At 44.8% G+C, this 14,733-nt stretch overlaps 1 protein-coding gene across 1 annotated transcript in view; it reads left to right on the top strand.

Moving 5' to 3' along the window:
• Window positions 1-14,733, top strand: part of DNAH9 (dynein axonemal heavy chain 9) — a 186,680-nt gene that overhangs the window by 141,148 nt on the left and 30,799 nt on the right. Inside the window, exons 60-62 of the mRNA XM_055723493.1 lie at window positions 1,637-1,830; window positions 5,267-5,415; window positions 8,894-9,021. Coding sequence (XP_055579468.1) covers window positions 1,637-1,830; window positions 5,267-5,415; window positions 8,894-9,021 — 471 coding nt within the window. The remainder of the gene's footprint in view (window positions 1-1,636; window positions 1,831-5,266; window positions 5,416-8,893; window positions 9,022-14,733) is intronic.

Below are 14,733 nucleotides of genomic sequence, written 5' to 3'. Positions count from 1 at the left end.
TTTTTAAGAAGCTTTCTCAGTTTCTTTCCACAGTGAAGCTATATGGCATGTGAGCTGGAGCCTTAATCGTGCAGAACACCTCTGCCCATCAAGAAGCTTCTGCTTCTCTCTGAGTGTGCCCTTCTGTTTCTATAGAAAATAACTCATTCACTGTCTTTTATACTTCACTTATCTTTTCCACTTCTGTTCAACTGCTTACAGCTTCAGATTATGCAAAATGCTCTGAAGATGTTTGTTTCAGCGAGAATTTTTCTTGAAATCCAGAAGAACCTTACAAGCTGTGCGATATGTTTTGCCACTTGTATGAAAGATAATTTGGATTCTTTACTTCTCTGCATAACATTTATAGTTGCCACTTTCTAGCTACAAAATCTAGCTACGTTTTTCGTTGTAGTTATCATGTATTTATTGCTTTGCTCCATTGTTCTTTGGGGCATTCTTCAGCTACCTATTTCTGCTGCAGACTTGTAGCACCAAGAAGTTAATCTACGTGTGCATTTGGCGAGTACAAACCTGGGCAATTTGATTTTTACAGTAGCACAGTATGGTATGCATGCTTGTACGAAGAAAGCACCCACCCATTTGCAGTTTGCACTGCGTTTATTGAGATTTGTGGCTCCATGGTCACCATGACTGCGTGGTGAAGTCTCGAGTTGTGGTTTCAGAGTGTGTGCACCAGACTATGCAGATAGAGAGATATACACATGGGGGAATAGGGAGAGAAAAACAACTGCATGTGTGTAAAGATGAAGATAATTAACATTCTAACTGTGAAATCCCTTAAAAAAAGTGTTTTGGTGAGCATGGCTTACCTAACTCTCTGTTTATCTTTGGATACTGAGTATCCTAGATACAAAAGCACATTTTTCCATCAGTTGTGATTTTTTGCTGCACAGTTCTCTTTGTGTCTCATGAAGTGGTAAGGACATTGTTTGCAGAGCTGCGGCTCACGGGAATGCCAGCAATGTGCTCTGCTATCAGACATGGGCTCAAAATTCCCAGCTCCCAACCAAATCCGGTATTTCTAGGATAACTGACAGCAGCAAGTCCTTGTAACCTGAGTTTTTTCAGTTCTGGTTTCAAAAGAGGAGAGCAGATTTCTCCCTGCTTTGGGTTATGGAGAACTGCACTGGGGGCAATGCCAACTTCTTTCATCCTGTCCTGCATTGCCACTTCCAGAATCCCATGTCTCGGCACCCGTGCTGCAGGAAGAAAGCCTGGATGCCATGCGTGCCTTCACGGGCTGGGGAAGGGCATTGCTGTGACATGGGTGCCAGTATCAGGGAAGGCTCTGTTGAATACAGCATGATTTTAGAGCTGACGTTCCGTGGATGACCTTGAGATGCATTTCAGTTCAGGAGATCTTTTGCAAGCATGAAACTACCCTCAGTCATAGGTTCCTGTGGCCTTGCACATGGGCCAGTTTGATTGCTGTTCCTGTGGCAATGTGCTGGCAACAGGGTTGGGAAAAGGTGAATGAGCAAAGGCTGGTCCTGGTGGGGCTCTGGCTGTGCTTCCCAGGCTCCAGCTACGACCCTTCTGGTGGAGCAAAACACAAACAGTCAGTACTGTTAGGAATACTGTTCGGAGACGTGTAGGGTTGCTCCTTTGAAGACCTTCCTTCATTTTTTTGCAGGCGCTCTCATCCATGGAGGAATTCAGAAACCTGGATCGGGATATTGAGGGGTCTGCAAAACGGTGGAAGAAATTTGTTGAATCGGAGTGTCCCGAAAAGGAGAAGTTCCCTCAGGAATGGAAGAACAAGTCAGCTCTGCAGCGCCTGTGCATAATGAGAGCCATTCGCCCCGACCGCATGACCTACGCTGTCAGGTGGGGATGCTGCCACTACCGCTGTGATGCTCATTAGCAGGCAGCTTTGGGTCTGTGTCCTCTAGGGAACAGGAGTAATTCAGGAATATGGTTAGCTTTATTGTAGAATGTGAGTTCTGCAAAATTATTTCCTATAAAGGAATCTGCTGAATGAGTTGCCTCTGAACTCTACAAGATAGTCAACGCATTTAACTGGAATTTCCCGCTTAGGGAGATCTAACCCCCACACCACCAACAGTGATGGAGCAGTAGATCCAGCACTGGATGGTGGGAAGCAGAGATGCCAAGTCAGAAATGAGCATCACCGTACAGGTGTTACGTGTCTGCTAGAGCCTTTCAATCATCAATACAGCTTCTAGAGTTGATTAAGGCTGATTTTGGTTAGTAGATCCTTTAGAGCTGTTCCTTAGGCACAAGAATAAAGTGTAGAAGTAAAACAAAGTCTTACAGAGGTTTTCCTTTTATTTTTTTCCTGTAAAATGAAAAATGTATGTGATGTTAGTCCTGAAAGTTGTAGTTGTAAATTATGTAGTGAAGGTAACTAGGCGAGTCTAAACCTCATGAAGGTATGCAAAAGCAATATGCTTGTTCCAGGAGAACCTAAAGGTCTTTCACTCCATTAGGACTTGTTTTTCCCTTCTCGGTCCTAGTAGCCCATGATTTGACATTTCTGCAATGTCTCTCATGCTACTGCCTCTCAAATAGTTTATATTGCTCTGCCATCTGGCATGTGCACATATATGGGTGCATGTAGCAGATTGTATTACTCGATGTATGAACTAGTTTTCTGGTTGCACTTTAAAATTCACAGAAAAATGCAGACAAGACTGAGTGAAGTCTGCCTGTGGTCAGTGTTACTATGTTTTATAAAAACAAATACTATAATTTATCATGATCATACCATTCTAAACCATCACCTTTTTCATTTCTAATTCTTTTAGGGCTGGGTTGTCCATGTGGTCTCTCAACTGAAGATTGCTTTTCCTGTTGTTGATTAGTTTGAGTAAAATAAGCTTTTGTTTTCTGAACTTTTAATGCATATTTAATTTAAGTTAAATTCATTTATTTCAATAAAAAGGTGGGACTCATATACATCAAAAATAACTAGAACATTAAGTTTCAACACCTTTCATATTGCTTTTTTTATGAAAAGGTAAAGTAATCCAAGTTCAAAAGCTTGGCTGGATATTTTTAGGGTCTGGACATTTCGAGCTTTTCCAGTTGCAGAAGAATATTTCAATTTGTTTTGTTTCTCCTCTAGAAGTAGGCTAGAATGTAAACATGTGCAAAGAGCAACAATTCACAGCGCCTTCCCAAAGACCTTGTTTGTAGATGTTTGTGACTAAAATTCTTCTTGAAATACACGATAGTCAGACACTAAGCCTGAAAGGCTCAAGAAGAGCTTTTGTTTAGGGAAATCTCATATCCCCAAAGCAAATGTGAAACTATTGGTGGTAACGATGGCAGCCAAACTGTGTTTGACTTCCTGGTTCCTCCTTGGTAGGATCACACTCCTCGGAGCCTTCTTCGGCCAGCAGCTTGGCTAAGATGGGCACTGTTCCCTTAGCGAAGGAATCTGCTGCTCCTGAGAGCTCCACCTCTCTGGCAAACGTGCGAGTCTGTTCATGTGTCCTTCTCACGTCTGTCAGTGAAGCCCGGTGCTCTGATGTGGGAAGGAAAAGTAGTCTTTGGATTGAGCCCTAATACAGAGAGCATTCCCGACAGCCACCACACAAAAGGCTAATGGTCACCTGGTGTCTCATTTTCCTAAGCACAGTCAAAGTTGTGCTGTGTCTGTTTGTGACCCTTCAAAAAGTTGGGGGGCTTGTAGAGCACTGGGGAGCTGCTTGCTCTGACCATGAGGATGTCAGCTCAACACCCCTACTTGGTAGCTCCCATGCTTCCACATCCACGATGAGGTCAGATCAGTCCAGCTACTACTAGCAAGGTATAACTTGGTCATGGTGAAGTCCTTCCAAGAGCACTGGTACTTCTGGCTTGAGGGATAGATCTTTGAAACCATGTGGAAGGACTAGGGTCTCTTAGTTATGACTTTTCAGATAAAGGACCTTAGGCACCTGTGGCTTCATATAACCTAGAAAAGCAGTAAGCCAGTCATTTGTCCTGCAGGGTATTTTTGCTTTTTGTTCTGTCACCATTTCTCAAATCCTACCATTTACACTGTGAACCACCCCTATGAACACCTTGTTTGGAAGACCCCAGGAGTAGGCACTCTTGCAGTCCTGTCTCGGAGGGCAGGTCTCCCTTTCCTGCACGTGTGGTCCATTTCAAATTCTCCAAGTCACATTGGTTGTGTTTCTGAATCTCCAAGGCATCATTTCAGAGAGCTTGAGCCTTCATGTAAAAGAAGAACGTTGTGGCCTCATATCTGATGAACTTTTCAACATTTTGTGGACTGAAGCCTTCCAGCAGTGCATTAGCAAATCCTGACCCAGAACAGAAGTACCTACTTGAAAGAAGTACCAAACAAAGGAGAAGCTTTTTCTTTTGCAATCCCTTAGGCATTTCTATTCCAGCTGCCTTTCACTAGTCCTTCAAGGAGACTGTCAGCTCTCTTAGAGGGAATTCGGCAGCCTGATTCTGGTGTCATCTACCAGGTGAAAACTGGCTGATGTTTTTCTTCTCTGTGGTATGGAGATTTTCAAAAGGCCTGAGACATGTATCTATGCTAGAGGAGTAACTGCTCATTCCTGGGGTTTCAATACGACATTCCTACTTTTGATTCAATGTTCACTGTATCCTCTTTTTTTTTTTTTTTCTAACTCAGTGATTTTGGAAGCTCACCCTGGGGAAATTCAGCCTGGTTGTTCTCCCTGTGCTGTATTCTGTTCAGGCAGCCATTGTGGAGATGAATTTTTTCCTGTTCACTCAGTTGTATTTTTCCTTGTGACTCTCATGCAGAGGCTGAGCTACATGCACTAGATATTCTTGGAGCTCTTCCCTTTTATCTCTCCAGAACAAAGTAATTTTGTAAATCATGTAGACTCTTTGTGACAAATCTAAATGAACGCTGTTTCCTCTCAAAAGCTGTATGGATTACAAAGGACATGACAGTTTTCTATACATTAACTTACTTCTCTCCTGAGATGCCTTTGTCAGCATCAAGCCAGTACTTGTATCGAACTTCTGAACACTGCACTGGGCTGGTGGGTCCCACTGCCTTCCCTTCTTGATTCCTTTCGTTTGTCAGATATTGGTGTACCACATGTCATTTTACCCCTGTAAAAAGTGCCAAGCAGTCTAGAAGCCCAGCCTGCAGGTCCTCTCTAAAATTATTTCATGCATTTTTTTTTTAATTTAGTTTCTAACTTGTTTGTAGCAGCAAAATCAAAACTAATTAATTGATTACTTGCAGGGGAATCTGTCTTTTCTGAACAATACTAGACTGGCAAAAGATTATCTTTCTTTCTGGCAGAGATTTTGTGGAAGAAAAACTTGGCAGTAAATATGTGGTAGGGAGATCCCTGGATTTTGCAACAACCTTTGAGGAATCAGGACCTGCAACCCCAATGTTTTTTATCCTATCCCCAGGAGTCGACCCACTGAAGGATGTGGAGAAACAAGGTAAATAAATCATGTCTCTAGGCAAACCATGGCATTGCTTTTTATCTTCTGCATAATTATCTTGGCATGACATTCTTGTTCAGTTTTTTCCTCATCTCTTTGTAGATAATGGAGTAATCTGTTAAAAATAGATAATTGTGAGAGGATGTGATTGTTTTTTTGTTATTTTTTTCTTCTTTTTCTTAAAGGTTTACAGATTTTAATCTAAAGTTTAAATTAAACTTGTCTCTTTCCTGCATTGCCTGGATTCCCAGTTCAACCTGCAATGATTTCTGAGTTGGTCTTGTACACAACCTATAATTTACATTGCAGGTATCTAATATGCTGTCAGATAGCCTGCTTTTTGCCAGCAAAGGTTGGACCAGATGATCCTTAAGGTCCCTTCCAACCTGGTATTCTGTGATTCTATGATAGCTAAAAATAAGCAACAGTTCCCTGAAACCGCTTGCTGGTTAGGGGCAGAGTTTCCTGGTTTTAATCCCAGCCTTCCTGAGCTGGTGTTGGTGTGGCCGTAGTGCTGTCGGTTGGCTCCAAAGCTGAAGGGGCTTCAAAGAGACCCTGTCTGAGAAGGCAGTGACTCCCCTTGTGCACCACCCGCAGCAGTCAGTGCCTGTGTCCTAAGAGTTTGCTCCGCGTCTCGGCTCCACCAGGGAAGGGTTACCATTTTCTGGCTAAACATGGGAATTACTCAAAAAAAATAGCTCTGGAAATGGGGTCACTTCTGACTGTTGAACAGAAGTTACTGCAGTCACTTCTTTCGAGACTGTTAGAACAGAAGGGCTCCATTCTTCTGGAGCAGAGGGGTCAGATGCCTTTAGGTGCTGCTCTGGGGCTGCTCCAGATTGCTGTTCCGATCATCAGATGCCTCTTGTCCTTCTCCAGCAATGTGTTCCACATATCTCCAAGACCATGACTTGTGGTCAAGCACCAATGTTCCTGGCAGTGTGGAGTATAGTACATTTAAACTGTGTGAGTTACGTATCAGACTACCCTAGCAGAGCTGCGGGCTGGATTTTAGCAGGAAGATCTCCAGACTAAACACCAGCAAAGCTGGCAACCCCAGTAGAGAAACCAGTAACACTGAATTAAGCCATCATCCAGGTGAACGGTGGAAGAATGCTGACCGGTGGATTTTTTTTCCTCCTTATGATGCAACTTCTGGCTCATCCCAAAATAATGTTTGAGTCAGTCTTTACCCACATTCCCCCAAGCAGCTTCCAGAGATGTTAAAGCCCAGTGCAGCCCGGCCACAGGCCAGCTCGCAGTTCTTAGTCACAGGGAATTCCTAGGCTTTGCGTTGTGTTTGGTGCTCCTGCTGCCCTGGTACCAGCTCTCGTGGTGAATGGAAGGGGCCGCCCCTGAGGAAGGTCCTCTTGTGTGCCTGGCTTCCCTTCGGAGCCGCGGCGGTGATCCTGTCTCTCCCTGTGTTATTTTATTGTATGGGAAATGAAGCACTAAAATCCAGCCATGAATGGTTTAATTGGAATTGTAAAGACGAGTGTAGCTGAGCACCTGGGGTTAGTCAACCAGAAAAGTTACAGCAAGTAAAAATGAAAAAAAAAAAAAAATCTAATGAAATAAAACTATTGCTTCAGTGCAGCTGCACTGGCCTTAAAGCCTGCCACACTGGGGTTTGGATTGGAGTCAGTATTCAGAATTTTCTCTGCCTTTCATAAGGTTTTATTAAAGTGTAAGTCTGGCTAGGTAATTCTTGTGAATGGAAGATGGCTTCTTCCAGATGCTGCTTCCTCATGGGACTTTTCCTTGGCAAGATGGGGAGAACCTTGCAGCAAGCACTGCTGGGCTTGGAAAGCTTCCCCCCTTCCTGGGACACCATGACTGAGTGTTCCCTCACCTCCCCAAGCCAGCAAGGGAGGAGAAAGGCTGGCATTGCCTTTGGTGAGGCAGCCAGCACAGACTCGCCATGTATCCCTCTGCAGTCCTGTTGCTACCTGTGAGGTGGAAATAACAACCGATACAGATTTTATTATTAATCACCTGGTTTGGGGCAGCACCCTGCCTTCTGTAAATTTGCCCCATCCCTTCTTGAGAGGGTGGGTCTTGAAGGCAGAGGAGATCAGCAGCTCTCAAAATCGGCAGCCACCAGAGATGGTGAGAAAGAAAACTGGAATCTCTAAAATTTGGGGAGAGCTGTGTCCCAGGGGGTTGCTGTAGTAAAGCTAAGCAGAGAGCCTGAGCAACTGGAAGTTTGGATGTTTGTTTTACTTATAGCCATCTGTTTCCAATTTTGCACCAAGAGCTGAATCCAAGTCTTGCAAGACAAATCTTTTCCTCATTTTACTATAAAACTTCCCTGCTTTTAGCAGAAATCAGGAATTAAGGGTGCATGGTCCACGTGAAGGCAAATCTGCATGCAGAGATAAATGTAGGCAATCCCAAGGGATCAGCACGTGGGGATAAGTGTATTGACATCCCCCTGTGATGCATGGAGCCAGCGTGGCTGTTGGGCTGCTCCACTCCGGCAGCACAAACTGGGGCTCATCTTCTGGGCAGCACACAGCAGAGATCGCTCGCTCCAGGCACCTGCTTCTCCTGTGAGATGAGGAGCAACTGACATCCTCCGTCTTTGGGTGACAGGTTCAGAAAATGAAGCAGGAGATCTTTAGCTGTGATCACCTAAAGGGTCTGAGGCACTGGAATGCTACAGAGAAATCGGGGGAGTCCGAAGGAGTATCACAGGCTAAATGAAGCAGCACTAAACGGCTGCCATCCTTCCTCCAGAGTGGGATAGTGAACGCCGTGGGGTTTGGGGTTCGCACCCTGCCCTGTGCAGAGGGGGATGCAGGAGGGGCTGTAGGAGATGCTCTGCAGCAGCCCTGGGAGCACCCCATCCCACCGGCTCTGCCACAGCCCATCACCGTGGCCTTCCCACAGGCATGGTGGTGCACCCAGAGGCAATTCCACACCTGCCGAAGGCTGTGACGATCCACATGAGATTTGGAGGGCTGGTTGATCCCTAGACCCAAGGCACCTGGGAGGCCACAGGAGGCTCTCACAGATCTTATTTCAGCTGCTGAACGGGTTCCTGGCCCTACTGCTGGCTCCAGCACGCAGCACAGGGTGCATTTCCCCACCGAACAATGTCTTGTTCAAAGCCTATTTAATCAGCAGGAAATGATTTTAATTTTCTATCACCGTAAAATATGTTTATACACAAGGTTGCAGGGGAATAATGTTCTTTAAACAAGAGGCACTTTGTAATAATGTACCTTTGTGTTGATGCTGCTCTGTAATTAAAAGTAGTTTGGAAGAAGCCACTGCTGTGTTCAGTGCTTTGGCAAGGAGTGTGTGAGAGACAAGATAACTGTTATAAGAAGTGTGATAGCTCTTCTGCAAGGGTTTTTGATAAGACTGAACTCTGCCTGGCGGCTGCTGTGTGAGCTCAGCTGTGCCGCGGGCTGTTCCAGGTAAAAGCGCTGAACATCTTTTTTTTTCTTTTTGTCTTCTTTTCTTTTAGGGAAGAAACTTGGTTATACATTTAACAACAGGAACTTCCACAATGTTTCCCTTGGACAAGGGCAAGAGGTAGTTGCTGAACAAGCTCTGGATCTGGCTGCGAAGGAGGGTCACTGGGTCATCCTTCAGGTACGGTGTCTCTGGGCACGGTCCCGGTGCCCTCCCAGGTTACCTGGTGCTGGCCGTCCCAGCAAGGGCAGCCTCTTGTCCCTGCCTGGCGGGAGACGGCACAAGGTGCCACCTGCGTGTCCAAAGCAGCCACCTGCTAACGGGATTTTGCTGCTATCTCTTGCTTTTATTGGGCGTTGTCGTTTTGGTGTTCTCACTCCTTGAGCCTCCTGTAGGGTGTGTAGGTGTAGGGAGTCTGCTGAGGGAAGGTCATCCTACACTTTCCCATCCTTTTATTTGCTTCATGAATAAATAAGGAACTTTGTTCTTAAGAGCTGTTAGACTAGCTCCCTTACTACCGCTCAAAACTTCCCAATTGTTTAAATGAGCAATGAGAATGTGCACCGTAGCAAAGGCAGAAGCTATCTGCAGTGCTGCCGGTTGCTTTATGCATCCCAAACCAGGTAAATGTTTAAAGCTCTTATCACAGCTCAGCAAAATGTTTCAGAAGCTTTTAGGACGTGAAGGGAGCTCTGTCTTTGTCAAGTGCTCTCTGGAGCCACTTATTCACTGAGTGCTTGGGTTTGCTAATATGCAGTCAGTGATGCCAGCTCTCATTACAGGTCTCGGAAACCCCTCTGATTTCTTTGATGTGTATTTTATAAATGTTTATTATTACTGAATTGTTTGGATAAAATTAGGTTAAGACAAAGCTTTGAGTCCTGATCTGAGCCTTCAGGCTGGATTTTGAATTTAAATTAAATGTCATTGACATTTTGATCTTAATTTTTGCTTTTTTTTGCAAGCTCCCTCTAAGGTAGACAGACAATGGTGAGCTTTTCAAGAGCTTTTAATACAGATGGCTGCAGTACCAGCATCTGCCTTTGAGACGTGAAGAAAATATGCAGCTTTTTGAGACATATTCTACTTGGTAATGCAAAACGAAAGGGTTCTTTTCTACATTGATGGTTAGATCCTGTAAAGGATCTATTGGCAATGTCAGCTTCAGTATCTGTTGCTTCAGTGCTAGCAGATGAGTACTGGGGGCCTGAAGTATTTTTATTTCAACCATTCACATCTTCTCCGGCAGTCAGAGCAATCAGCATGAGGTCTCAGCAGACACTGAAGGTTAAATCAGAAGAGCTGCAGAAATTATACTTATATGAAAGAACAATTTTGGTGGTTGTGCTAACTGGTTTTCCAGCAACACCTGCCAAGGGTGACCATCGCTGGTGGCACAGAGCAGGCAGGTTCCCCTGCGAGCTTAGCGAGAAGCTCGATTCAGCTGGCTGCTGGCAGGTTTTGATGCAAACCATGGGGCAAACTCAGCGGTCACATGAGTGGCCATTAGGACAGGCTGCCTGGTGCCACTGTTGTGTCTCCTCAGGGTCAGTCAGTCATCTGGGATTTTCTTCAGTGTTGTCACAAAACTGGTAAAACTTTACACACGTAAATATTCTAGTTCTGTGTTGCGCTTGGTTTGGAATAAGGCAATACAGGCAAGACTGATGCAACACAGAGATGAGAGCTCCTTCTTCCTTTGTTTTTTATAGTCATAGACCTTCTGAGCCATCCAGGCATCAGGGTCCCGCTAGGGGCTGGAGTCATGCCTTGGTGGCACTTGGTGGCTCGGGATGGAGCTGGAAGCACGCAGCAGGTGTTGGAGGCAGGCAGTACCCTTTCTCTCTGGGATAGGCATGTGGTGGGACAGGTGATGGAACTTAATTGTCACCCAGACTGGCCAAGCTGCTCAGCTCCAGAACCTGCCTTGTATCTCACGTTGCATTCCTGTCTCCTTCCAAGGGCTGGAGCTTCATGTAGCAGGAGAAGGAGTGGGAGAGCAGCCTGAGGGACCAGACAAGTGTCCCCAGCATTGGCAGACAAGATTTCCCTCGTCAAACAAAACTCTTATGGCGCATCCACCTGAAATGCAATGGCTCTTTGGATAAGCTATTACAAGATGGGACAAAGCATTTTCACAAGGCTGAAATTCTGACTAGTAAAATCGGTACCAAACTCATCACAGCAGGAGTCAGTGGGTAAGAGTCCCACAGAAGGTTCCCTTGTCATTTCAGTCATAGGTGCATCACAGCAAATATTCGCCATATGGCAGTTTATTTGGCAAGATCTTTCCTGCAAGGCTTTTGATGACAAATACCTTGCAAACAGTTTCAGGAGTGGTTTTAGATCATTCACACAGGATCTGTACTGACACAGACAACTCAATTTACAAAAATGTCCCAGGATTTGTGGATAATTGCATTAATAATGGAGGACAGAGCAGATCTGAAGAGGCATTCCGGATAGTTTTACCCAGGTTAATCAAACTCACTGTTTGGATGCTGCATGCCACCCATAGGACAGTTTTACTCGGGCTTCCCATTTGCTTTTCAGCAGACAAAAAGCAGTTGTTAGGTTCATGTCTGGATTTAGCTATCCACTGAACAACTCCTCAGCTCCAGTGGAGCAGAGCTCCCTTTCCATGCATTGAATTTGCTGTCTGATATCAACTCATGCAGATGTCCTCCAAGACAAACATTAGATATGATCACCTAGATGGCTTTTACGTATGTAGTTCACTACTGGTCCTTGATTGGAACCAGAAATAATGATAGTCAAGTACTTTGAGCAATAATGAGTTGAGGAATTAGGTTTTTTGGAATGGGTTGTTAAGGGATATTGAAATGGTTGGGAAGTCCTTATTGGATTACAGGAGCAGAATCACTGTTGTGTTGGGAAGGGCTGCTGTCCTGGGACCAATTTCTTCCCAACTGTATTGACCAGCCAGTGTTGCCTTCTGACATCGTAGCATCGTAGGAGGCAAAATAAAGAAAATAGCATCCATGTCCCCTGGGAACCTGAACGTTTTTTTAGCTCTCTCTCAGAATGGAGATTTTCATGAATGACTGATTTTATAAGAAAGAACAGCAGAAAGCAACCCAATCGTTCATTCCCATGGAAAGAAAATCGCTCCCACACTGGCAGAGCCTGAGCAGTGCAGCTTCCTGCTCCTCTAGCATCAGCATTGTTCCCGCCTTGTAGCTTCAGCTTTGCTGAGCTCCTACCCCTGGCCATCACGGTGCCCATGCTGACACTATTTGATGACACAGATGATGAGAGAATGAAGTCCACAGATAAAATTGTTCTCTGCAAATACAGATGGTCCAATAGCAAAATAGGGGCCCCCTATGGCAAATGTGCAGTTGTCTGAAGGAGAACTTGTTACCTGAGCTGCACAGACAAACCCCGGCACAAGCCCAGCAGCTGCTTTTATCTAAATACTTGGCATTGAAGAACTGAGGATGATCTTTGTGCTCAACAATAATCAATTTGATATCAGGTTCAGCTTCTCAGTCTCTTTAGAAATGGTTCATAGGTTTGGAGGGGTTTAAACCAGATTTTTCTGGCCATGATAAAGGCACAGAATTTGGGTCTGATACTTTCAGTTTAGGTGGGTACACCGTCTAACTACTTGGCACTGAGCTTCCAACGTCAACTCTCAGATGTAGTTTGAAGCGCTAGTGGCAGCTGGTGGGAAGGGGTCTGCTGTGGAGGCAGGACAACAGTGAAACAACAGCTTGAAAGGCTAAGAAAGTTTGACATATATTTAGATTTTTATGTTTTCACAAAATCACATTTTCTCACGACCCTTTTTGGTGCCAGGAGGGATTTGGACCTGCGGCCATCACAATCAACACATGATGTTTATCAGCCTAATAGCAAAGAAAGAGTGAATTTTTTTTACATATTTACAGGTGCATGTCTGAGTGAACTGACGCAGGGAAAAGTTCAAACATTAGATATTCCCAATTTAATTGTAGTCTTCATCCATTAGCCAAAATGTCACTTCCCTCTCTTTGCAATTAAGTTAATTTAATTCTTGAGCATCTTTCCATTTTCATAGGTTGTTGCTTCACTGGGTCAGCTTCTATCCAGTGTACTAAATTGGATAGCAGTGAGCTCCTAGAGCAAAACTGTAAGAGATTCAGACATTGGCAGAGCCCTTCTTGTTGCATCGTAAATACAATGGAGCCTTTTTCTGTGCATTTCGTGAGACCTAGCTACAAGCAAAAGAGCTATATTGTCCATTCAAGGCACACGCAAGTATTTGGCGCTAAGCTTCTGCTTCAGTAAAGAAAAGACTAATTTTCCTTCCAGCCACAGTATCTTTTTATTCCTGGAAATATATATAAAAGAAGGAATGCCCACTCTGCCTCCAGTTCTCCATGATTTTTGGACCAATACTCTGATGGAGAAAGGTGTTGTATTTCAGACAGCTGTTTTCCTTCCTGCCTCATATCACAACAGCCATTCCCAAGTTTTTCCAATTGCTGATCCACGTACAGACCAGTAAGTAATCCAAATACTGATCTGGGATGGAATTAAGTTTCTGTTGGGCTTTCAATACCTTTGTAACATCTGCAGTCCCAGTTCTGTTGTACAACTGCTCTGGAAACCTGTCTCAGGGTATAGTTTTGGGTTAAAACACAAATGTGATGGAGTCCTGAAAATAAAGTTTATTTTCCTCCATTTCTTGAGATTAATCAAGCAATTGTCCTTTGTGCATTTCACCTGCTCATCACCTTTACATCTTTATATCTAATGAAGTGAAATCTTATAAAATAAGCCCCAACATTGTCTTCAAAACTTTGGGGAGTTCAGGTCAGCCCAGATTTTCTGTAGCTCATGCTTATTTGCTCTCTGGCCTGGCAAGTCCCAGCAGTTCCCCCTACCAATGGCTGCATGTGGGCTGAGGTCCAGATCTCAGCTCGGTACTGTGGGGTTCCAGCAAAGGATGAAGTACTGGGTTGGTTGGAGAAGAGATGAGAACAGACGCAAATGTGCATGTCAGATTCTGTACACATACAACTGGCTCCATATGATGCCTGTTTTTCTCTTGTCACATTTGACCAAAAGAAAGAAAAAGCCAGAGAGACACTCAAGCTAGCAGCTGCGGTTGCAGCAGTGGTCTCAAGGCACCTCTTCAGAGACAATGTCCTGCCATCACCTCTCCCCTGAACACCCTCTCCTGTCTGACCACTGACTGCTAAGTCCAGCTGAGCTTCTGCTTTGCCTGGGTCCTACCAGCCTCTTGTGATACCCTCCTCACTCTCTTTTCATGCATTCAGTCCCCATTTACTCTTTTCTTGTATTTGTCTCTGTACCTGAAGTCGTCCTTCCTCTCTGCCACCATCCTGCAGCAACATCTGTACCTGTCAATGAAGCAGTGCTAGGGGACGTTGTGGGGCTGGAGCTCAGCTGCCTGTCCTGTCCTGTTGTCTGCACAGTCTGCTCCTGGTGCTTGGTTGAAGAGGTCTGGTGCTCTCCTTGGCCATTCAGGAGTGTATAGGCCAAGGATCATTCCCAATAAACATGTCGTATACCAGTAAAACAGGTCAATAGTGTAGAAAGGGGCAATTGTGAACAAGTCAGCCAAGGAATAAGTAGTCCTGGGCACGTTTCATTTACTATCATCAACACTAAGGCATGTCTGTGCCAAAAGAACATGCAAAATGTATTGTACTTCATTCCAAAAAAATGTCTTAAAACCAGTCAGGTGCTTGCTGATATCCTGGGAGTGTTGCAAAGATTTCAGACCAGCCCTCTTTGATTTTTGTCTTCTGTTGCCTTTCTCTGTTTGTATCTGCCTCCTGTGCACCAGGTCACAGAACAGCCCGTGCTGGCCCAGCTTGCAGCAGAAGAGGGCTGGTCTCTCACTGGGAGGAGGGACCG

The sequence above is a fragment of the Falco cherrug genome, chromosome 1, assembly GCF_023634085.1.
Source record: "Falco cherrug isolate bFalChe1 chromosome 1, bFalChe1.pri, whole genome shotgun sequence".
Lineage (NCBI taxonomy): Eukaryota > Metazoa > Chordata > Aves > Falconiformes > Falconidae > Falco > Falco cherrug.
The sequence above is the reverse complement of the archived record's forward strand: the minus strand, read 5'-3'. Positions and strand labels throughout refer to the sequence as shown.